The 26136-nt window shown below is 36.9% G+C and overlaps 1 protein-coding gene across 2 annotated transcripts; it reads left to right on the top strand.

Moving 5' to 3' along the window:
- Nucleotides 1-534: 534 nt before the first annotated feature.
- On the top strand, nucleotides 535-20067 carry LOC126814737 (TAR DNA-binding protein 43). Of its 2 annotated transcripts, XM_050540109.2 has the most exons (5): nucleotides 536-903; nucleotides 7565-7731; nucleotides 12093-12233; nucleotides 14498-14849; nucleotides 16616-20067. In XM_050540109.2, the coding sequence occupies exons 1-5, from the start codon at nucleotides 663-665 to the stop codon at nucleotides 16687-16689; spliced, it is 975 nt and encodes a 324-aa protein (XP_050396066.1). In that variant the 5' UTR covers nucleotides 536-662; the 3' UTR covers nucleotides 16690-20067. The 2 variants fall into 2 exon arrangements, with proteins under 2 accessions (XP_050396065.1, XP_050396066.1); XM_050540108.2 differs by having other exon boundaries at nucleotides 535-903; nucleotides 14498-20067.
- Nucleotides 20068-26136: the final 6069 nt, after the last annotated feature.

Below are 26136 nucleotides of genomic sequence, written 5' to 3' on the forward strand. Positions count from 1 at the left end.
GTGATCAATAAAATTCCGACTTAGTACCCTACATTACATGACGTATGCCCATGTTTTTTATTCCGGTTTGTGCAGAAAAGTAAGGCTCTAAAAGACGGAAGATGCAAAATATAAATATGCGGTGTGCTCGGAGATTTGTTAATATCCTGAGGGTTCGGCGGGTGGAAAACGTTTTTTTTTTCGGTGGTAATCACTCCCTACCAATCTGGTACTAACACAGCGCTTGTATATGAGTCTATTTAAGAATCTGAAATAAAACTTATGCGTGTTCTGTTTGTGTTCCGATACATCTGTCATCTGATAGTTATTACAAAACAAATAGATAATGAAGACTTTGGGGGCAAAGACACCCCCCCCCCCAACTCCCCCCTCACACACACACTCACACATACTCCCCATCAAGCGCACCCGTGTCTTTGGTATTCGATCACGTTTCTAGTCATGCCACTGTACGGAGATACTATTATGGAGAAATTAAAGAGAAATATTGTGGTCTGAATCCAGTATATTACCGTTATCTCCCCTTAACCAAATGTTTACTCCCAGGGCTCGCTTTACATTTCCGCCATTTTGAGAGTTGATTTTACCGCTTACAATATTTTATTTATTTCATCTGCTAGCAAAAAAAAACATTGTGTTTGCAAGCTGTTTCAGGCTAAAATATGAGTCAGTATATCCAGGTGGCGGAAGAAGAATCGGATGAACCGATAGAAATCCCCAGCGAGGAAGACGGTACCTTGTTATTGTCAACTCTATCAGCACAGTTTCCCACGACATGTGGGTTAAAGTATAGAAATCCCGAAACAGGAACTTTTCGCGGAATTAGACTTGTCGATGGTAGGTTGCATCCACCAGAAGGTGCATGGGGCCTCCAACTGTATGTGTGTGTATTTCCTAAAGCAGGTATGTACCGTAAATTTGAGTTAACCGTAAGAATAAAAACAAAATGTCGTTCTTTTATAAATTATTGATTGACCCGACAGTGAACTGTCTTCATTGTTTAACTGTCAAATACAATGGCCAACGCACACAGTAATGGCGCCAGAACAAAATGATTCCCATGCATCGATGATAGACCTAATTAACCTATATACATGTACCAACAAATGAACAATTTTGCCTGGGACATAACTCATAGACATTTACACCACACCAAACATAATATTATAGGCCCTATACATGTAGGCATCTACAAATGTCGTAGCACTACAATTGATAGCCTACAGTCTAAGACTCCTTACACAAGTACAATAGGTTCAAACGCACAATTAATTGTCAACACATATATCATTACATTTTGTACTGAAATAAGTAATTCTCTAAAATAGTTATTGCTACTAGTACTTATTGAACAGTTTTTCTTTGTGGTAATTATGCGTTCTACATTTTCAAAGCGACATTTCTTTTAATGTAAGCCGCCATGACACCAGCCTAATGAAGTCTCGCCAAATTCGTGTAACATTTGGGTTTCATCATATCATATAATTATGTGGTAAGACTTCACCTTTATTTCAATGGGAATTGGTTTATTATATGTTAAGCTATGTGCAGTATAGTTTGGGGTCAGTTTATGTGTAAATTAAGGGGGCTATAGGCTAGTAAACTTTTTGTAGTCATTTGACTAAAAAACTTGTGCAAAGGAACTCCGTAGGACGAGCCACTACTGTGGCTGGAGTAAGGCGGAAGACATCAGTAGTGGAACCACTTCTAGTAGGCCTAATATTAATAAACAAACAGAAACCCCGCAGAACAAAACTTAAAGGAGCTAAGTTGCTAATATTTGGGACCTACAAATTGACACAAATGGGTCGCAAAGCATACAATGATCATATGAATGTACACGAAATGTATATAAATTGATTTACATTCAATCAGGCTGACCTTAAAAATATCTTTGTTTCGCCAAACCCGACCCACAATCGAGGAGAAGGGTCGGTAGGTCAGGTTTTTTTTTCAGATTTTTTTTTAAAGAGCTAATTTGACAGGTTGATAATTTTCTGGGGGGGAAACATTCGTCTTTTTTTATTGTCAAACAAATCAATGAGTATGACATCGAGATTTTTCGTGATGCACGACTCAGAGACTCGCACACGATTTGCCACGAACTCTAAGTGTGAAACCCCTTCAACACGTTTTTAACGATCGTGCGGGTTGTGCCTTCATTTTTCTCGAAAACGGATATTGAAAATATCTTCGTCATGATTAAAACGACGCCCCACAGACATAGAGGCAGAATCATTTCGTGGGAATGGACGTGCTTTCGTCTGCAACCATTTTCTTGAGAAGCGACACCTATGACGCTTTCGTCTTGATCAACCAGTTTCAATAATGAATCAAACCATAGCCATAGTAAAAGGAAATAACTCTTGTGATATATTTCAGGTTGACCCACAAAATAAAATAAAAAGATCGCGGAAAAGTGCAATAAAATAATTTAAGTCGGGGGTGGTTTTAGTTAGTCGGTCGCGTTAGGTGAAACAAAGATATTTTTAAGGTCAGCCTCATTTCTGTTTTTACTGTAATTTCTAATCAGTTAGGTTCGGCGAAATACGCCAGTATTCTCGATCGAATTTCAATCTCTAGCGTCTGGTTATTCCAGTCTATGCCGATAGTATTTATTGGGCATGCTCTCCAGATAAGAATATAGCACCACCGTTTGACATGACTTGTGGAATAGGCCTAGCCTCAATTTTTGAGTCCCTTATTACAAATAGCGCTGAAACTCATTATGGTACACGCTTCATGTACCAATTGTAAAATGTTTATTTTGTCTTAAATATTGGATATCAGAAGGCCATCTTTTTCCGGTAAGATCACAATATCAAAAAATGTTGATTTAAACCGACAAATATATCGTGTTTTCAATGTCGAAGATTTTGAATGATTTTGAGTTAGAGACTTTAGACCGGAGGCTCAGCGCGTTGGGGGGGTCCATCAAATGGGCACAAAACCAGGCCCAACTTTTCTAGAGTAAAATTTTGCGTAGAATACGATGCCGAGTGGTAATCAGTCCGCCGTTGGGGCGTTTTCAAGATATTCGGGGTCAAAGGTCAAATCAGTTCATTTGCACTGAAAATGAATGCGCAGTCATTCTTGTATTATGTAAAGAAGCTGAAAATGATCGAAAGTAATTACACTTTCAATAAAAATGTAAACTTGCTAAATTCACCTTTAGCCTTAGTGACCCTGGAGGTCAAAAGGTGAAATTTACCGTTTTTTCACAAGGAAGATTTAAAGCAATAAAATGTCAATGTAAAATATAAAAACTAAAGCGAAAGCTGTTCTACATGTAATTAATAATAGGAACATTTAAAATTTATCTTTATAGGGTCTTAGCACCGAACTGTTACTTTGGAACGTCGAAAATGATCTTGCATAACGGAACCAACACACTTTGAAAGCTGAAAATGATCGAAAGTAATTACACTTTCAATAAAAATGTAAACTTGCTAAATTCACCTTTAGCCTTAGTGACCCTGGAGGTCAAAAGGTGAAATTTACCGTTTTTTCACAAGGAAGATTTAAAGCAATAAAATGTCAATGTAAAATATAAAAACTAAAGCGAAAGCTGTTCTACATGTAATTAATAATAGGAACATTTAAAATTTATCTTTATAGGGTCTTAGCACCGAACTGTTACTTTGGAACGTCGAAAATGATCTTGCATAACGGAACCAACACACTTTGAAACCTGTTTCAAAAATATGTAAAAACTGTCAAATCGAAATCTCTCCGATTTATTTTCACAGCGATTATTATACATAAAGATACTGTTATCTGAAAAACAATTGAATAGTTTCAGTGTTGGACTCCAGCCTGCAGGTCGCGTGGATTTCCGAGAATCCCAGTCTAGGAAAACTGACGTTAATCTGTGGCAGGAAAACACGTATCTGACGACGAGATTAAAAGTTTGCAAACTTTATGAGTTTTTATGAATTTCGCCGGAACATGGACGCAGATAAAACCGACGGATGCATTGTACATAGTAGTTCACAGGATATATATGTCGTACTTGTAAATGTTAGCGGGGAAATTTTGGCAGGCTTTGTGACGCGGCCTGCAGACTGGAGTCCAGCCATGAAACTATTCAATTGTTTTTTTCAGACAACTAGTATCATTATGTATAGTATTCGTTGTAAAACTAATTCGAGAGATTTTGATTTAACACTTTTTAGGTATTTTTGAAACAGGTTCCGAAGCGTTTTGGTTCTGTTATGCAAGATCATTTTCGACGTTCCAAAGTAAAAGTTCGGTGCTAAGACCACCTAAAGATAAATTTTAAATGATCCTATTATTAATTAGAACAGCTTTCGCTTTAGTTTTTATATTTTACGCTGACATTTATTACTTTAAATCTTCCTAGTGCTAAAACGGAAAATGTAACCTTTTGACCTCTGTGGTCACACAGAACAAAGGTGAATTTAGCAAGTTTAACCTTTTATTGAAAGTGTGATTACTTTCGATCATTTTCAGCTTATATTCATGATACAAGAAAGACGGCGCATTCACTTTCAGTGCAAATGAACCCATTTAGATTCCTATATGTCGCTAACGGCCAAAGATAATTAAATCAGAAAAAGTGAATAATCGAGACTATGCTGTTTATATTGATAATTTTAGTCATGATAACCGAGACTATGCAAAAATTTCACCGGCTTCTTTCTCGGCTCATAGTGGATCAATTTGAAATTTTCAGCAAATTACCTTTACACTATCTAGTTTTTAACTACATGTATTATAGCGAGAACTGCCATCTCTTTATCTTATCTCCCATGTAATGTATCTTTAACTAAGCCTTATAACAAACTTTAAAATTCGGAAACAAAACGAAAAGGCGTTAAAATGTTGTTAATCTAAACCTACGAAACTAACGGTAATTACGGTTGTGCGCTATTTATAGTAACACACATGTCAAGACTACTGGACATCGTTTGCGAAGTGTCATTGTTTCAAATAAAGGTTAGGGTATAATTTAAAGTTTTAAAGTTTTCATAATATATTTGAGAAAACGCAAAAAAGAATCGTGAAACATCGATTCGGCACCCTGCGATTCAATACAGGTATCGTGAGACGGTGAATAGCGATACATCGATTCAACGATATATCGTGCCAGCACTAGTCAACATCGTATTCTATTGGCTGATTTCTGACTTCTATCCAATTAAAACGAGCCTTACATTAGCATTCAATATCAGAATGGAAACGAAGGTCCATAAGCTGGGTGAATAATTATGGTAGCCCTAGTTTTACCATGGAAACGCTCGGAGGAGGTGGTCACTATACCCAAACATATGCAGTTTTAAAAATAAACAAAAACTGAAAGTTTGGTACAGATAGTTTATGAATCTCAATATTTAGGAGAGCGAGGTGCGTCGAGAGACGAAAGCTGTCTTAAACGTGAAGGACTACACTAGAATTGTTGAGATATATCTGGTATCGATAAGCACTTCCAGCTAGGAATTTATTGGACTATGGTATCGGTATTATTATATTTTTTTTAAATTGATAAGCTTAGACCAACTGCTAAAATTTTCCATTAGAAATTATGATTTACTGCATTCAAATGAATGATAATACTCTCATACTAATAGTCTGACATTCTAACCAGACCTTTTTATCTCCTGATTTTCTCCGGGTCCTCCAGTTTCCTCCCACTGCTAAAGACCCCTACGCGCACGCGAACTATTAAAATAAAATTAAACCATGTTAGTCTCAAAATGACCTAGTTTGTGTCGAGTGGATGTTAAACCCCATTTCTCTCTCTTCTCTCTCTCTCTCTCTCTCTCTCTCTCTCTCTCTCTCTCTCTTTTTCTCCTGATTAAGACAGGTCATAATTATCACCTTGACCATAAATCAACCACTGAATAATTTGGTTAAGCCTTTTTTGATGAAATACAGTTTCCTCCGTGTGGACATTTATATACATGTAAAGCAGGATGGCACCATTTTCAATTTTTCATCTGTCAAGTGGATTTGTCAAAACTGTGTACCAAATAGAGTCGATAGAAATTAGAAACGGGGATTAATGTTTTTTATGGACTTGACTTATAAAGATAACCTGCTAATGGTAGAAACCAGTAGATGTCTTTTGCCATTGTATCTATCAGTAATACATGTACAGGGTAGTTTAGAAAAGTGTGAAGTACCGTACTTATACTGAGATTAACCAATTCAGTTGAACAATTACTACTCACCTCCAGTCAATATTGGGGGCTGGCTGTACGGCAATGATCACTTTAGATTAATTAAAGTTAATATCATGGTCAAAACAAAAAGCCTAATAAATTTATCACAGAAAAATTCAAATCCTCAGTCAACCCTGCTGTTCATTGTTGTATTCAACTAATCAATATATTAATAATGTCTATCTTGGAACTTACAGTTATTGTTCAGGAGAGGGGTGGAGTTTTTTTTTTTACAATGAACTCATTTAAAACTACCTTGCCAGTTTACAGATACTTTTACAACCTAATTTCCGTTTATCTGATGTAAGGAAGTTAGATGTAGATGTGCATTGCTCAGTAAAATGCATTGGTCAGTAAAAGAGTGGCTGGCTGAGTATGGCAATGACTCATGCATGTACCAAATGAGGTCCTAAGTTCAACCCTGGTGTTTGCAGACAATGTTCCTAATGTTATTCCAACCAGGATTTGCCGGTCAGGGATGTTAGGGGGGTACATGTATCATGTATGTCATGAAAAATCGTTTAGTTGTTTGGGTGGAATGAAAATGTTCCATGTGTATTTGGAGTGCATGGAAAAAAACCCTCCAGTTGGAACTTAAAGAGTAGGTTCAATCATAGTGTTTGCAGACAATGTTCCTAATGATATTCCAACCCAGTTTTGCTTGTCATTGATGCTGGGGTGTAAAGTCCGGCCCACACCGCCACGACTTGCCCAGACTCTACCCAACGCAACGTCTTGTCTCAGCTAATCAGTGCAGTGTGGACAGTCCCTCGACCACGATTCAATCGATTTCCGTCGCGTCGTGGCCCGTCTGAGCATGTTCAGTCGTAGTTGGATGCAGTCGTAACCCATCGTGTTTGTGTGGACACTCACACGACACGATAAATTGTCTTACTGTTGTTTAGCCAATCAGAGAGTAGCATTTAGTCATGTGACTGTACAGGTCATGTGCTCCTTGTTTTCCCGGGAAAATTCAAGATGGCAGATTTTTGGACAGAAGAGAGGGAAGTGGGGTAACTCACGACGCATAATCTGTGAGAGTCGGGCCTGTGTGGACTGGTACCGTCGTAGGCAAGTGAAGTTAAGACACGACTAGATTTTCTTTACAACTACCCAAGACGCTGAGTCCTGGTTGGTTGTAGTCGTAGCGGTATGGGCCTGGCTTTAGTGTATGTCATTAAAAATTGAGTAGTTGTTTGGATGAAATGAAAATGTATATTTGGAGTGCATTGAAAAAACCCATGAAGTAATAGTTGGAACTTGAAGAGTAGTTCTCTTAAACACTGCTGCCCATTGGTATTATTGGTGAAAGTAGGGCATGTGCAAATGTATTTTTTAAACACATTCTTGGAACTTGAAGATTTCTTTTCTTATTTCAGAAAATAAACGCAAAGGTGATGAAGGTCAAGAAAATCCAGCAGCTAAAACAAAAAGATTAGATCAGACAAAATGTAGTGATTTGATAGTGCTAGGTCTGCCATGGAAAACAACAGAAGACGATATGAGAAAATATTTTTCAACTTTTGGTGAATTAATACTAGTGCAGGTAACATATTTTAAATCATTATTAATAGAGGAGGAAATCTGTTGACTGATCACTAACTATATTCTCTAATCATAGTATTTTAACATTCTGAGGCAATATAAAATAAATTTCTGGTTCTCAGATATTCTGATGTACATCTCTTCAAATGAGCTGTATGGTCCTTTTCTGTTTCGAAATTGAACACTGTATGTGCACATTTCCTGCATTAAAGGGAGGTAACTCCATTAAACCTAAAAAGCCACACTGTTCTGCTCCCACTGGGTTAATGAAGACAGGCATATCCTCTGCCCTGCACCACTGACAATGGGGAGCCTCCTAAGAAAATCCTTATAAACTTCCTCAGCTAACACTAGAATCTAACAAAAGAACTCCCATTTAGCGAGCCAATGTCTTGTTCACTGAGCCACCGCAACGCCCTATTCAATTTGGAGGCTTGAAGTAGACTCAATAATGAAGTATGCAACCCTGACAGATAATATATTAATGACTTACAGTATGGTTAACAGGAAATCCATTGTCTTTATAAACAGTGATGGGTAAATTTTTCTGATATGTTCCTTTTTAATTGATGTGAGATTATCTATCTATATTTTAATTTTTAATTGAATGTTGAATAATCAATTTGAGTACATTTTAGCGTGGATTATAGCTTGAAATATTAGATAAATTTGTATTATATCAATTGCTGACCATGATAAATATGTATACTTCTTGTGCCCGTGACTCCGAAACCGGAAGTATTGGGCCAACGTCACCTAGCCTATGTTGATCCCCAGTCCGAGCTACCCCGTGGCAGAAAATAAGACTGAATCGTTTTAAAACTAGCGTTAAGAACCGGCCGCGAAATATTATCCTTCTGACAGTTCGTTTGGTCATTTAAATGAACCGTGAAATTGACCTTGGGGTTAAAGGACATGAGCCAGGGGACGTAACCTGCAAACGCAGTCTTTGTAGTCACTGGAAAATGGAGACAAACATAATGGAAGCATAGGGTAAACAGGTCAAGCCTAATAATTCTTGCAGGATTCATTGAATTGTTCCGTTGTTTTATTTTGAATTATATAAAACATGCAGAAAAACGTATTTAAGGGGAGGCAAGGGTCGACAAATGTCAATTTTGACTCAAATTATCGATTTTTTATATTTGCATATTTGTGATGTTCATTCATTTTTATTTCACTTGTAATTAAAGAAAATACATATAAAGTGGTTTATGATAGAAAAAATGCACTTTTGAACACTCTTGCAATTCAAATTTTGCTGTTTTACCTCTTTATGTCTTAATTTCTCAAAAAGTAAAGTATCAACAGTCGACAACCTTACAAAAAATCGTTCTTGAAAAGTTTACAACAGATATATCTGAAACTTACACACATACTTAAATAATGTTAGTTCCATGCAAATAAGGATTTTCAGTACTCTAAATGAATTTTTAGTGTAGTAAATTGGCATTTGAAATCTCTCATTGAAAACAACATTTTTCATAATTTTTGTTTTGTTGAATAGAATGACATGTAAGGACACAATAACAACACCATATTGATAATTGCACAGAGAAATGTCCTAGGAACATTTTAAAAAAAGTTCCAGGCTTCTACCTTTGATACTTTCAGAGAACGATTTTTTTTAAGCAGTAAAAATGATTTTTTTTGTTTCCATGGTAACCAGTAAAGCAGATTCCCCCAAAACTGCCGATTAGCCTATTTTGTCGATGTGAACAATTCCTGAAAATTTCAAGTTGATAGCATTATTAGAAGCCAGTTATTTTAAAATTCATATTTGTCGAGCAGTGCCTCCCCTTTAAAGGTGTTTTTTTTATTCTAGTGGACGAACTTGTGAACTCCTCGGACACATAAAGCTAATTATTAGTATTTTTTGCCGATGCATCAATAATACAAAAAAGTACCGAGAATCGAATCGGCGTCAGCCGAATCGATGCATCGATACTTGATATAGGCACTAATCAATACCTTGACTAAGTTCCATAATTAATAAGCATATTCTGCTTAGGGTAAGCAGATCGATAAGCAATTTGATTGGTCGGGGTCGGGACTTTGGAATACGATAACTCGCCTTCTAATTGAAGTAGAATGTTTAAACTTGGTGTAGACATTCATTAGGTGAATGCCTTGATGGAGTTTGATGATAAACATTGTCTGCTTATGGTAAGCAGAGATAAGCAATCTGATTGGTTGATGCTATGGGGCACAATTTCTTTGGTTTTAACTCTGAGTACAGGGATAGAACTTTATTTGAAAACACACAAGCAAAATTTTGCTTGTTGATTTCAAATCTACAAGTAAAAATAGGATTTTGAAGAAATTCAAGGGGCAATTTTTTTCTTTAATGAAAAAACATAAAAAAAAGTTTGTCTTCAATCGGCCGTACATATTTTTATAGCTACCCTTGAAAACTCGTTTTTTCTCATTCAAGCGTATACCTTCTTGAGGATGCATTATATAATACAAGGATAGTAAATTAAACTATAAAACATAAGTACTATGTCAAAAAGTGTCCATTGATTTAGCAATTTTTCGGATCACGGACAGCTATGCATGACACGTACGTCCGACGCTGAAGTGAATGATAATTAAATCGGTCTACCGGAACTCTCGGCATTATTTATATTTCTGCTTTATTAAAATTTATTTCAATCTGAAAATCAATGATTCCTTTAGAAAATCAAAAGTATCGGTATAAACAATTTGTCAAGATTTATAGAAATTGAAAAGAAACGGATAATGCTAACGGGTGGAAAAGTGAGCGAGAAGTCACGTGACGTAAACAAAGCTCCTTATATTATAGTATTTATTCATCATATTAAGCAATAAAAGTTGTAAATAACATCAAAAGGTAAACATTTTTTCAATATTTGTGTTACATATCATCCAGAAAAATCAAAACCGCGATATATCCCCTTGGCGGTACATGTTTTTTTACTATTAATGAACTGTTTGTGTCCGTGAAAGCAACGTATATTTTTGACCGATGTCAGAATTTGTTTGATGGAATATAACGACAATAATGAAAGGACAGATAGTCCAACACTAAAAGAGGTCATTTATGATATGTGTGTATTGTTTTTATTGAGTAGGGTAAACTCCTAGCCGATAAAATATAAGATTTTTACCCCGATCAGTTTGGGGGAAAAAACGCATGCGCAGATGTCACAAAACGCCGGATATAGACATCGCTTTATTTACATTTTGCAAGGAACTTAGGACGGAAAATAATCTATAGAATTTCCGTTTTTTGTCATAATTATCGTCTTGATTTTGCGTAAAAGAAGAAATCATGTTATTCAGTAAGAATAAGCGAAAAAATGTTACACGCATTTTTTTTCGTGTGACATATTTTGTGAAACGCAGACTACAAAATCAACACACATTTTGCGTGTTTGCGTCCGTCAAATTCGATCCCTGGAGTATAGATTCATTACTTGACTAAGTTTGAGTATAGATTCATTACTTGAATAAGTTTGATGATGAGAATTTTTTACTTAGGCTATGGATCAATAAGCAATTTGATTGGTCAAGACTTTGGAACATAACAAGTCTGCTTTTAATTTAGGTAGAATGTTTAAACTTGATGTAGATGTTCATTAGGTCTTGACTGAGTTCAATGATTAACATTTCAAGCTAAAGCTAAACAGCTAAGCAATTTCATTGGTCGATGCTTTGTGACAAGATAACTTTAATTCTATCTGATAGAGCGTGATGGAACTTAGTGTATAGTTGATAATCAGTTTGATTGCTTGATACTTTTGAAAAAAATATATGTGCAATTAATGAATATGTGTCATATATTTATTTTGGTATTGCAGCGGGGGACATCAGCCTCACTGTTGGCTTGTTTAATATTATAAATAATCTACTTATATTATTAGTTAAAAGAATAAAAACAGTTTATAATATGCTATCCCATTAGCTGAAATGACCGCTACACGCCTCATTTTGCAGAATTCATCGAATCAAATACAGTGTAACTTATTCCACTGTATACAAACCCCTACGACCTACGTGTGTATTATATTATCAACATCTTTAGCTCGTAAGGAGGAAACGAGAATTGACTTCTGATGTTTCTTGAATTTTGTTTAGATGTTATTAATGCAATTTTTTGAATATTTTTTTTGGTGTTAAAATGGTAAGCGCACAATTTTGGGGGTCCTCGACCTAAGTGTGCAAGAGAGGAGAAACAGGAATCAATTCAACACGATTAAAATTTAATGACATGTTAGAATTACTTAACAGAGTTGTCTCCCTTTATACATGTATGAAAAAAATTTAACATACAAGACTAAGTTTAAGAATACAAGAATTTACTCAACAGATACTAATTTTAATTTTATTTACCTGTAGGTTAAACGAGATCCTAAAACAGGCCAATCAAAAGGTTTTGGTTTTGTCAGGTTCTCTGATTATGAAGCTCAGAAAAAATGTATTTCACAAAGACATTTGATTGATGGACGGTGGTGTGATGTTACGATTCCAAATTCTAAGGTAATTTTATTTTGAATATGGCAAATACTTTTTGTATGTCAGATTTAGCTTTAAAAAATGTCAAATCAAGAGGGAAGAAAAAGTGTTGGGGGGGGGGGGGTTCTACCATCATAAACCAGCAACTGGTTTCGTACACTTGATGTTCATGGTAATCTACATGTTCTTTGCTGCAATGCTCTTCAATACTTGCCTACGGCTCTGCTGATTCTTAGCTTGCTTGTCCTTTTGACAGACTTGTGTTTTTGATATAGTGTTGCAGGGATGTATCTACTATTAAAGTTACTGGGCTGCACTGCCCAGCACCAATATTTTCCCACCAGCAAAAATATCTGGAAGCAGATTCCTGCCCACCGCCGTTATCTTGTAAATAAAGACAAGGAGTCTTAATTTGTTCCTTTTAACCTCATAAACCGAATACATCATCTTGACTTGCGTCAAACTGGCCTCGTATCATAGACATCTAAAGATAACGTAGGGCCTATGTTTTTGGCGAAATTCATTACTTTCGATTTCTTGTTTGCCGTGCAGAGTTATCTAACCGATATGTAGACTCTTTTAACCAGTCAAATCAGTGCTATTTAACTAGCATGACTTGTAAAAAGAAAAGTCTAGTTAGTTTACGGGCACTGCACCGTTGTAGTTTAGCATTATATTTTTAATGGAATATAATTTATAATTGGTCTTTAAAATATCAATTTGCTGATTCAGATGGGCATGTCTGTCACCAATCCATCAGTTGTGCCCATCATAATGTTTTCCTTTGGAAGAGTTTGGCTAGTAAACAAGTTATCTCCCTGGCAGTGCACGCCATTTTGTATGATGATCGAAAACATGTTCAGAAATCAGACTGGATATTCATAATATTACATCATTGTAATACTCTGTAATTTTCATTGATAGTATGGATTCTCTCAACGAAAAATGGGCAAATCAATTTCCATTTGTTATAGATTACCAGAGCCAGAGATTTCATAAAAGTTGATTTTAGAAAACGGCAAAACCGCACCAAAACATCACGAAATTGTGCTTTTTATACGCCCACATTTTCATGTGGACGTATATTGTTGTCGCCCCCGTCCGTCCGTCCACAATTGTTTGTGAACAGTCTACAGGTCACAATTTTTATCCGATTTCAATGAATCTTGAAATATAGATTTATCACCCTAAGATCTCGGTTCCTTTCGATATTGGCATGTATCGGACTGTAACTTCATGAATTATGGCCCCTGATTGTACGAAAAATCATGTTTTTAGCTTGTGAACACTGTAGAGGTCACAATTTTTGTCTGAATTAGTTTAAACTTGAAATGTGTGATTATAACCCAAAGATCTCGGTTCTTTTCGATATTCGCGCATATCAGACCGTAACTTCCTGAATTATGGCCCCTGATTGTATGAAAGATCACTTTCTTTTTAGCTTGTTCTCTATCCATCTCTCGAAAATGTGGGCGTATCCTGAATTATGGCCCCTGATTGTACGAAAAAACACGTTTTTAGCTTGTGTATCCTATAGAGGTCATAATTTTTATCCGATTTAAAAAAACGTATTATTATATCACCGTTACACCCTAAGGACGACTGAGTTCGAATTTCGTGAAAATCGGCCCAAAACTGACAGACAAAATGGCCGCCCTTCGTTCTCAAATAGCGTAAAAATATGGTATTTCAAGGTTGTGGACCCTAAAGAGATCACAATTTTTTATCCGATTTTGTTGAAACTTGAAATGTAAGTTTATAACCCAAAGATCTCGGTTCTTTTCGATATTCGTGCATATCAGACCGTAACTTCCTGAATTATGGCCCCTGATTGTATGAAAAATCACTTTCTTTTTAGGTTGTTCTCTATCCATCTCTTGAAAATGTGGGCGTCTCCTGCCTGGCAGCAGCTGGTTGGATAAAAAAAAAACCTTGATAATTTTCTCCTGAGGGGGGGTCTGATACCCACCACCCCCGCCCAAACTCCCCCTGCTTTTAAAAGGGGGCTTTGTGTACCTGCTGCCCTGCATGAATATTTTTCTGGGCACATCCCTGGTGTTTTAATTCCAAGATGATTGTGATGAGGTCATGCTCACTTCCTGGGTCATGTGTTACACTCATACTTTTGGGGAGGGAGGAGGGGGGGAATAAACTGTCCCTTTGTGTCCAAATTTGAGATTGTAGAAGGCTGCATAGTAAGAATTTACAGGTACCCTTTCTTTTAACATTTCAGTTAACATGAGAATTTATTCACAAACACATGACACTTATATTAACTTTGTTTTCAGGAAGGTTCTCAACATCTTATGAACAGAAAAATCTTCATTGGCAGATGTAGTGAAGATATTAGTGCAGAAGATTTAAGAAATTATTTTAGTAAATTTGGAGAAGTGGTCGATGTCTTCATTCCTAAACCATTCCGAGCATTTGCATTTTGTACATTTGCGGATCCTGCTGTTGCTCAGAATATGTATGGTGAAGATCACATTATCAAAGGCACTAGTGTTCATGTTAGCAGTGCAGCACCCAAAAATTTTGATAAACCAGATCGTCGTGGGGGTGGTAGTAGCGGTGGTGGTGGTGGAAGTGGTGGCTATATTTCCAGTCCCTCCAGTTACAGCTCAAGCTACAGTGGACAAGGTGGGTTCAGTCCAGCCTCTACACATCCTAGACCTGGTGGAGACATGATCAAACCAGAGCCTAATCAGCTACCCAACAATGTTAATATGAATTTACTTAATTCAGCCATGCTTGCGGCAGCTCAAGCAGTCCTTAGCGGGCAGGGGGGACAACAATGGGGGACTGGTATGTCGAGAGATACTAATGGTGCTCAACCATCATCTGCTGCTCCTAATGCAGGCAACACAAATTATAATGCCCCTAATCAGGGAGCATCTAATTTCCTGGGAAGTTGGGGGACTGGGGAAGTCCAGAGTCCACAAACTCCCCAGAATCAAGGTCAGTATGGGGGATGGGGTGGAGGGCATGGAAGATCGGGAACATGGAATTAAGAGAGTTGAAGGAAAGTGGGACATGGAAGACATGGAATATTTGTGAGATTTTTTTTTTTTTTTCCCTGTTCGAGTGTAGAAGAATGAAACTTCTGTGCTTCTTGTTATTTCTATTTTTAATACTGTTATCAGTCTGTATGAAGGGTGAAGAAAAAACTGTTGAAATTTAAAGAAACTGGGTGTGAAAGGTTTTGAATGTGATTGTTTTCAATCATGGTTTTAAAAAAGAAAAAAAAAAAACTATTGTGAGATCGAAGACTTTTAGAACTGGTGAACTTTGATATGAAAGGAAGATTTGGAACTGAAAGTCAGAGAAATTTTATGTTGACGTTGTGTTAAAGTGTGTGAATATCCCTTAAAATCTTATTTTTGAAATCGTAAGTGTTTCAGCTGAATGCACGGAAAAATCTGTGTTAATATCCCGTTAGATTATGTTTGAAATGGTAATTGTTCCAGATAACAATAAAGAAAACATTTGCGAAGTCAAATTATATTCAAGTTAATGTATATTTTTACCTATCATTACGAGCAATGTTTTCATTTTATTTCACCCAAAGTTAAAATTAATTGATCAAAGAAATCACTAATTATTATTCATTTTTTCCATATTTGCTTATTTCACCCAAAATTGATAAAACAATATTTTTCTAGCAAAATTTGAAATCAAAAAAAAAAGAGTAAAATTCACAAAATTTGATCATTTTCGATTTTGAAAAAGACCCCAACACAATTTTATTGATTGTTAATTTTTTTTTTTTTTAATTGCAATTTACTAGAATAGAATATTAGAAAAAGCTAGGTGGATATATAAACTGCTTATTAGTGTTGTTGTTACTTATGTACTAAAGATTAGCCTATTAAAATTACCTTTAATATTGTTTTGTAAAAAAGATATTTTTCAAGACATTTCTAGATTAAATATTAATATAACACTGACAAAGAATCATTTATCATTTGTTGTCGGACATGAAGAGCTCATAGTGTGTCTACTCCGGAGGTAAGTTTAAAACTGGTTCCGATTGAGAATAGGCAAAAGGGACAATTTGTGTGCTCTGTGTGTTGCAAAATGTTAACTAGGCAATTCATTTCATGTCAGTCATTTCTGAATCTTTATTTTGTTTTAAAGATTTAGTAAAGCCTACAGGAATTTGAATTTTAAAAAGTCAAAACTTTAGTCATCACCATACCTGTAAAAACAAAAAAAAGCTAGATTGAGGGATTTGTGATTTGAGTGAGGCTTTGAAAGAGGGGTGGTGTTGTTGACAGCTGGGAGTTATTTAAATTTGTGTGTCGATGTATGACTGATACATTTTGTATGATATATAAGGAACTTGTGTTCAAATCATTTCTAGTGAATGTTGATAGTATTGTTAGCTTGCTTGTCTGTCCTTACAGCTTATGATAGAAGAGAACACTATTCTCGATATGATGACGATGCGTATGGTTCCTCAGCTCATAGATACAGATAAAACTAGGGTGGAGTGAATGCGGATGGACAGATTGGTGGGTGAATGGAGAGAACGAATGGAAGAAGAGAAGTGTTTGCCTGGAAGAAAATCTGGTTTTTGTAAAGTCCTGTTCTGTAAACTCCTGTTCGTGCGTATTGTTGCGGGGGTATTTTTATATCTGTTGTTATTACTTGTAATTTTCGAATTAAGAACATGTTGTGTGTGTGTTCTTCAAATCAGATTTTTATTTCCATTTGTCTTTAATAGAATTCTATTTTTTCATAAATTTAATGATTTAACATTTAAAATGCTAATATAGTTATGTGTAATGGACTAAGTGTTAATGTAACACTGTTAATGTACAAACTTTGTTGATAACTAGTTGTTATAAAATAATATCTCCAATGAGGAAAATAACAATACATAAGTTCTGTGTTATGTAATACTATCCACCAGCAGATGAAATTCGCATGATCCATGCAGCTTTTCTAAATGTTCTTTCTTCCCTTGACTTTAGTGAACATACAAATTTTAGTCCCCTTGACTTCAGTAAAATCCAAGTTTTGGTCTCTATTTCTTCTGTCCCTGACTTCATTCATGTCCAAAAGCTTGTCACTATGGTTCTTGTTTATAAACTTGTGTATACATGTAAGTAACCATAGAGACTTATTCAGGTCAGTTTAATGAAGCATAAAGATGCATTATGTAAGATTTAGATTACGATATGACTGTTCTTGCCATAATAATAAGTTATCTATGTTTGAAGTTTTGGCAAGATAGTCTTGATTGTCAAATACATTGGTTAGGATAATAAACAGTCTTGATTAACATATTTATCCATTTTGTCTTTAAATTTTTAAATGATGCGTGTGTTTAATCCATTCAATACTGTAGAGAGTTGTTTATGGTCTTGAATAAATGCATAATTAATGATTTATATAGCATTTTACCCCTCCCCCCCCAAAAAAAACACCTGCAATAGGCAGATGTAGTTCTTACATAATGTATCTTTAACATCCTAGAGTTACTGAATGAACTGTTCAGGTCTTTAATGGATATTGCTACTAAATGATAAAATTTGCCAGAGGCATCTTTAAAATGTAACATTTGGTTTCTGTTTGGTATCCATAGTCAACTGGGAGCCATGCTAACTTAACCTTAACCCCGGGCTTCAATTCATCCAATGTAAAAGCTATGGTGAAGTTGTATAGTTCAGTGTTGATTTGTCTGTGTAAGCCTATGTTTTGTGAAACTAGACCCTTAAAATGTATTGCATTTGTGTTTGGGCGGGGAGTCAGTGCTCTGACGTGTGCCGTTTAGGTGGGTCCTGTGGTTTTCTCTGCCAAAGACAACTATGAGCAAGCAAATTATTGAAAGAAAACAATATTAGTCCCAAAATACCCTGGTTTGTGTTAACTAGATATTTAAAACACCATTTCTGTATTGTAGTTGACTTCTCTATAATGTTTTATGGGCTCTACCACATTGCATTGCTAGATGTGTAACAATGGACATTCTTCAGAAATATGTCTTCCCAGTTTAGAATACAAAACTATGTTCGAATATTGTATACTGTGACTTATATACGGGTACATGTTTGAAATCCAGGCTAATATATTTGCCTCTCAAGAAAGATTTGACCTTATATCCCACCTTAAGATATCCCGATTTTTGTGTTCAGAGAGATGTTATATATTGAACCCGGTTGGTTGTTACTCTCGAAATTTCCTGTTATGACATACTTTATTTCAACAATTACTGAGAAAATCTTTGACAGTGATTATTATTTTGTGTTCTTTCTCTATACATCTGGACCTTGGATCATAAAACATTTTACAATCTTAATACCTTAATATTTAACCCTTGGTGTGTTTAAAATACGATCCTATCAACACATATTGTTAAATGTTAATGTAGTATATCAATACATCATCATGAATTCAAATATTAATTAATATGAGCCATAGATAAAGTTAAATTTGAGTAGAATTTGTGTTGAACTAAAAAATCTTTTTAAGATCCAGACCCATTGCTTACACATTTTCAGAATCATTCAGTGGCATATAATAACAGGCTGGGGGTTGGATGGCCGAATGGTTAGCATGTGCGCGCTGTATCATAAGGTCTGTCATTAAGTCAACTGACATGGGTTCGATTCCCTAGTTGTATGTGACAAGGAGTAGGGTTGTCTGTCCAACCTTGTGGGTTTTCTCCTGGTTCCTGGGTTTCCCCCTGCTGCTAAAACCCCTACACGCAATTGATTATTGAAATAAAATTGAACCATATGTTAGTCCCGAAATGAGCTAGTTTGTGTCTCATTGACGTTAAACCCCATCCATCTCTCTCTCTCTCTAATACTAGGTATAGGGAAAGGAAAATATCACCGGAAGTAGTCACAATAACCCAGCTTAACTGATAATCTCTATTAAACACTTCAGTAAAATTGTTTTATGCTAAAGTTGCATATTTTTACCTGGCGGTATGAGAAACGTCCATGTGTTTAAGAAGACCCTGTTATATGTGTTCTTCTTATTATAAGTCCTGCTGAACGGCGAGATAGATGATTTGGGGAGTTAGTAAGGTGTCAATGAAATCCAAATCTGTGAGAGCTATGAATTGAGATATAATATAGAGCTGAAAGTATGTGACATAATGTTTATACACACTACATGTAGAAATGTGTGCATAAAAGGAGAGATTGTTTTGTGGCTAAGCACACGCAGGAGAAAAAGAGAGATTACGTATGGTTTTGATTTTTAATGTACGACGTGTTTAACAGAATTGTTTTCTTCATGAAAGTCGTGTTTACTACATAGCGAACGTGTGTTTCGGATGTGCAGGGGTGACCGAGAATAGGGTTGTTCTGTTCGTGTGTTGTTTTTAAGTGTAGTAAAAAGAGAGAAAACGTATGGTTTTGGTATATGTACGATGCATTAAACAGAATGTGTTCTTTATGAAAGTCTACTACAAAACGAACGGAGGTGTGTTTCAGATGTGTAGGAGTGACCTAGATATGAGGCTGTTTTGTTCGTGTGGCAGTAAGTGTTTGCGACTTAGTGCTATGTGATTGTTGAATTGTGATCGGATGTTGAAGATTGATGGAAGGAGAATCTTAAATGAGGTTGAATTAACAGTATTATTTTATGTTTTGTGAGATTTCAAGACTTCTAAGAAGGAAAAGAGTTAAAATCATCAATCTTATTGTAAAGTTAAACACAGATTGATCGGAGCAATAAAGGTCCATCTGACAATAAAGGTCCATCTGATCAGGAAGTCATGAATTGGTGAGTAGGTACACCCAAAAAATATAAATAAATAAAATAGATTGAAACTAATCCACAATTATCGATTTGTGAGTAAAGGAACATGCCACATAGCAAATAAAGAGGTTTGAAGAAGTTTTGTTGTTTAAATTTGTTCATTATAAAAATGAAACACAGCTGATGGACAATGGATTAATTCGCCTAAATGGGCACGTCAAGTTGAGAAAATACTCCAATTGGCCTGCTCTCTTTCGATCTCCAACTGTCAAGGGTCTTTTACGAGTACGCCCACGAGTAACCGTGACCGTGGCTCATCCCAACACGACGCCGTAGCACCACTGAATAACTTTCTCGGACAACAGTGGTTTTTAGTACCATTCGAACATGTAAAGCAACACTTTATTTGTTCCCGGCGATATAAATTCCAAAGGGACATTCTATTCCAGATTGGAGTGTCAAAGACTTAATTCACAAGGCCAGTTAGTCCACATGTTGCTTATTATTTCGACATGACCAGATTATCCTAGCGTGGGTCAAGGTGAACCGCGGGTGTGGAAAAGGGCGTTAGTTCTGGTTTCATCAACATTAAAAAGCGAGACTATTAAGCCGTTTACGAACAATTTATCTTCTGTTGCTCGTCGTGTGCATAGCATTTTCAATTTCATAGACTCTATGAATGGTAGTTCTGAAATATAAATATTGTTGCTTAAATCTATGCATAGTAATTGCACGACAGTACATTATTTCAGACCGAAAATGGGCCGTTTTCCAGAAATAACCCATCTTTGGACACATTTAGGAGCTACAGCTCCAGTACCCTCCGTCAAGTACACAAATTGTTTATCCAGGCCACATATGCCAAGACGGTTGATTTCAATAGAGAAATGGTTATGTGGCACTGTTAATTCAGTTAAAAGAACGGTAACTTTTTGTTGATTGGCGGGGATAACCCATTTCCTGGAATACGAATGTCTCTTACGAGCCAATCTTTAATCTGTCAAACGGAGTTTTAAGTCTAAACCTGTTAAGACGGGTTATTTTCAAACATGCCTTGGTGCCATTCTTTGCCGGATTTATACAGTTTAAAACTTTAATACAAAACTTAATTTAAAAAATAGAGATATCCTGATGGATTGGCCTGTTTTGTTTCTCCAGACAGCTTGTAGACACTATTGGAGTACTTGAGCTTATTTTCAATAAGTGTGTCAAAGCAACCGTTAAAGATAAATAGGCAATCATTATACGATTGCGATGTGTGTATAATGACTATAGGAAAGGAGAAAGATTAAGCTAAAATGAAAGAAATAATGGTTTGGTGGCGCCCGGAATAACAGTCTGAGCTTGAGATCGAACAAAATCCCTTGTCATTGGTTTCCAGCATGCTTACCATAACACTGTCCCGCAGAATAACGGGAAAATAATGTCCTATTGGTCTTATTTCATCACCCAAAGCCGACATTATACTATCAAGACATCCTTATTTGTATTCAAAGATCTTATCCTGGTTAGCTTATGAATAATTTGAGTGTTAACAGTGGAGTACAGATCCAATGTTTCTGATTTAATTTGTCTTTTATTTCTCAAGCAGAGTAATTGCATCCTACCAAGGCACCCCCAATCACAGATCTGTTTATGGCCCATTATTATACATATTGTACACCAGATACAATTTCTACGAGAAATACTTACTATACAGTAGATTTTGGAAGGTCGTCATATGGATCAACAAATGTTAATAACGGTTTAGTTGTAAGTTCAACTTGGATCAGGTCTTGGACAGTTTAAGAACCGATATCGTCTAATATTATAATTTCATTTATAAATGGGGGGGGGGGCGAATGGTTAGCACGTGCGTGCAGTACCATAAGGTCTGTCATTGAGTCAACTGGCGTGGTTTCGAATCCCCGGTTGTACCTGACAAGGAGTTAGGTCGCCTGTCCAAAATCGTGGGTTTTCTCCGGGTCCTCCGGTTTCCTCCTACTGCTAAAGACCCCAACGCGCAAGGGAATTATTGAAAAAAAAACATGTGTTAGTCCCGAAATGACCTAGTTTGTGTCGAGTGGACGTTAAATCCCATTTCTCTCTCTCTCTCTCATTTATAAATGAAATAAGGTTTGACGTCCTACTTTTATGCACCAAGAGGGTTAATGAAGATCTGTATATGCCATGCAGTGTGCTATGAGGGAGTTTTGCCAGGTCACCGGCACTATGACTTACTCTTATTTCGAATTCCAAGTGTCACTTCTTCTTTTACAGATCTAACGCGGCTCCCAGCAATTCAAGGGCCGAGATTGTCTATTATTATAATTTCCTTTATAAATGAAATGAGGTTTAACGTCAGGGCCTATTTTAAGGTTTTATTGACGAAGCACGGTTTCCGGAGATGAAAGTTTTTTGACTGTGTTTCCCCCCTTTGGTTTCCGACAAAATTTCCAAAACATGACTCACGATTTTCCACACAGAACTTGGTAGCTCAATTTAGCTTCTTCCATCACCGTTATTAGCTCTAATGTGTTGGAATAAACCTTCTGAAATCGTGACCAAATTAGTTGTGACCAAAACAAAGGCTCACCAGAAGTGAAATAAAAACTTCCTGAATTATCACCACGCTTACACTTTTAAAACAAAACAAGCGGTTGGCATACACGATACGCCGAGATTCTGTAAGATATGGATAGGGAACAGGGAAAATCGATAGGGCTCAACCTCTCATTGTCCCAATGCTACACATCGAATATGAAACTGTAGCCTATATCGCGTTCACAAGGTTTTTGGCAAAGTTTGGTAACTCGATGGGGTTTGTCGTCTCATGACCCCAATGCTTCACATCAAATGTGAAAAAATAAAACAGGGTTAAAACGCAAGTCCCTGTCGCTTCCACAAGGTTTTCCAGGGGGCTTAACTCCGGAACAGAAGGTCGCGGAATGCTGATTATGGGTATGATTCTTGCTCCCGTGTTCTCAATTCATCACAATATAAAGCTCACAAACTTTGTTACGCTCTGTGTATGTAAGGTCATAATCCAAGCAGATGCACCAAAATCGAATTTAACCAAGATCTTTTGATCCTCAACATCTAAAACGGTCAAAAATTGAGGCCTAAATTAAAATGTGCATACTATTGACATTTGTATTTATAGCTGCGTATCGGTATCATTGGCAGTCCAAAGAAACGCCCAAAAGCTGACGAACCTTTACTGTAACATGCAGCTGACTACTTGCGTCAACAACTGCTTTATTTTTCGACATTTACATACAGTCCACGAAATTGAATCGAAACCAGACGCATTGATTGATGATCACAATGATTGTTAATGACACACTTGCTAAATTTCCTCATGCGATCTTTTCAGATTCACAAGGATACATAACATACCATTATACCATCTTTTCAAAGCATGAATTTTGGATTCTCCAAGCACGGATTTTTCATTTCGAGGCACGTCGGTGTCTGTAGGCACGTTAAAATAGGCCCTGTTTAACATCCTGCTTTTCTGCTCCGACCAGGCTAATGAATACTCTTCTTCGAATTCAAACTATTCAAGTTCCTATTACATAACGCCAACCCATTAGCGCCTATTTTAAACATTTGGGATTGGAACAAAAGGGAGAAAGCTCGTCAACAAACAGCAAATTCTGCCATTTAATGGTCGAGAGAGAGGCAATATATTGATACTGCTCGAGGGCGAAAATCGGGGTCTTATTAAGCTGTCTTGCTCGAGACCATTAAACATCTTAAATAACAGATAAACTACCCTGCGTCTGCATTTCAGATGGCTGAATGGTTAGCGTGTGCGCGTTGTAACATAAGGTCTGGCGTGGTTTCAATTCCCCGGTTGTACGTGACAATGAGTAGGGTCCCCTGTCCAACCTTGTGGCGTTTTTTCCGGGTCCTCCGGTTTCCACCCACGGCTAAAAGACCCCTACCCGCAAGCGAATTATTGAAATAAAATTGAACCATATGTTAGTCTCGAAATGGTCTAGTTTGCGTCGAGTGGACGTTAAATCCATTTCTCTCTCTCTCCAATATTTCATCTAGTATAGATAATGTACGATTGGCACGTTGTCCGTACCATTATGGAATGCCGTCCTCAAAGAATGACGCCACATCTGTATTTTAATGATAGTTATTTTTAGTGAATATTTTATTTGTTTTATATACTGTTAATTTCAATTTTAAAAGAGGACTGTATTCGTGCCAACATTAGCCAACTCATCGTTTACATCATTTACATGTAATAAAAATATAGCGTGTGAGGCTAGGCCATGAATATGTACAACAATGAGACTCTGTGTACAATGTTCACAGACAAATTCCGGTAAACTTGAAGCCTTTCTGGACATAAACAATCCCGTAAGATATAACAGATATCAATCCATTTCAACACTGTCCGTGTTACTCTTAAGGACACATAATAGGTTATAGAAATATCGACATTTTACATGAAGGCAAACTATTTCCTTCCTATATTAATAGGCTGTCATCAAGGCTGTCATATATGTCACCATCCCATTAATGGTGAAACCATCATTTCTCTCCGCTATTGATCATTAACTTTTTATTAGAAACAAGAAGGTATGCTGGTGATTAGTATAGTCAACACCACCCTACATGGTATTCCCATTAACTAGCGGATACATGAATCGGTGGTAATATACGGTGTAAGTATATAGCAGGTATGTTCATGTCTCTTCCTCCCAAGTATTGAAATGAAATGGGATTTAACGTTTTACTCTTTGTACACTAACCAGACTAATGGCGGCGGACATTTTGTCCGGAAAGCGGAGCTACGTCCCACTCTTATATCGATTTCTTACTGTTAGAGGGTCTTTATACACGGGAACTCGGGGTTTTCATCTCAAAAATTAGATTCATTGTCAGGTCATCAACCCTACACTACTAACACGGTAACACCGGTAAACCAGGCTGGAAACTTCAAGGCACAATCTCGCCAACGCCTTTATACACTCACTGGGACACCGTGACTGAATCACACGTAAACTAACCTAACTGTATTCGAAGAATAGAAGGCCCCAAATGCCCCCCCCCCCATCGCACCCATGCCTTGAGAACTGGTCGCACGCATACGGCCGAGTTAACTTGAAGCATTGGTTTGATCAATAGCGTCACGTCAACACAATACTTAGGGACTGTCATAAATTTGTATTATTCTGTAGTCATCTGTGCAGCTAGGGAGGAGAAGTTTGCCCGAACAGCGCATTTTCCGACTACATGTCCTCTTCATCCAGTTCCAGGTGTCAACGATTCTAGGCCTACATATCAATACACTGGATAGGCCTTGACTTTTAAATCCCACCCGAACAACAGTACTGCCAGACTACCAGATCCTACCTTTGACACATGGGGACCGGACTTGACGTACTGCTAGTAATTAGATTATAAAAACAAAATTGTTAGGTGTGATTGCTTCTTCCATTGGGGGGTTGGATGGCCGAATGGTTAGCACGTTCGCGCTGTATCATGAGGCCTGTCATTGAGTCAACTGGCGTGGTTTCGAATCCCCGGTTGTACGTGACAAGGAGTAGGGTCGCCTGACCAACCTCCTGGGTTTTCTCCTGGTCCTCCGGTTTCCTCCCACTGCTAAAGACCCCTACGCGCAAGTGAATTATTGAAATAAAATTAAACCATATGTTAGTCCCGAAATGACCTAGTTTGTGTCGAGTGGACGTTAAACCCCATTTCTCTCTCTCTCTCTCGCTTCCACTGCTAAAGACCCCTACGCGCAAGCGAATTATTGAAATAAAATTAAACCATATGTTAGTCCCGAAATGACCTAGTTTGTGTCTAGTGGACGTTACCCCCCTACCCCCCCCCCTCTCTCTCTCTCTCTCTCTCTCTCTCTCGCTCGCTCGCTTCCTCCATTTGTGTGTTTTAAATGTTCGTGGTGAACCGCATAAAGCACTGCTGGATTGAAGCATCGAGATCAATATACCTAAAAAATATTTCATAATATTGCAGCCTATAAATGAACGAATTTTAACAATCACGTAATGAGGTGAAGCAAATCATTGATTGAATAGGTTGTGACACGAGACTTTAATCTTTGCATGGTTTAAGTTTCATGACATTTCACAAATAAATGTTATGAAATATGCGTTTAAAAGAATACATGGAAAGAAATAATAATCAATGCCCTGTCAAGCTGTTATTTTGTAACAGCAACAGCAACCATATATAATCGTGA

This window comes from Patella vulgata, chromosome 3 (assembly GCF_932274485.2).
Source record: "Patella vulgata chromosome 3, xgPatVulg1.2, whole genome shotgun sequence".
NCBI classification, from domain to species: Eukaryota; Metazoa; Mollusca; class Gastropoda; family Patellidae; genus Patella; species Patella vulgata.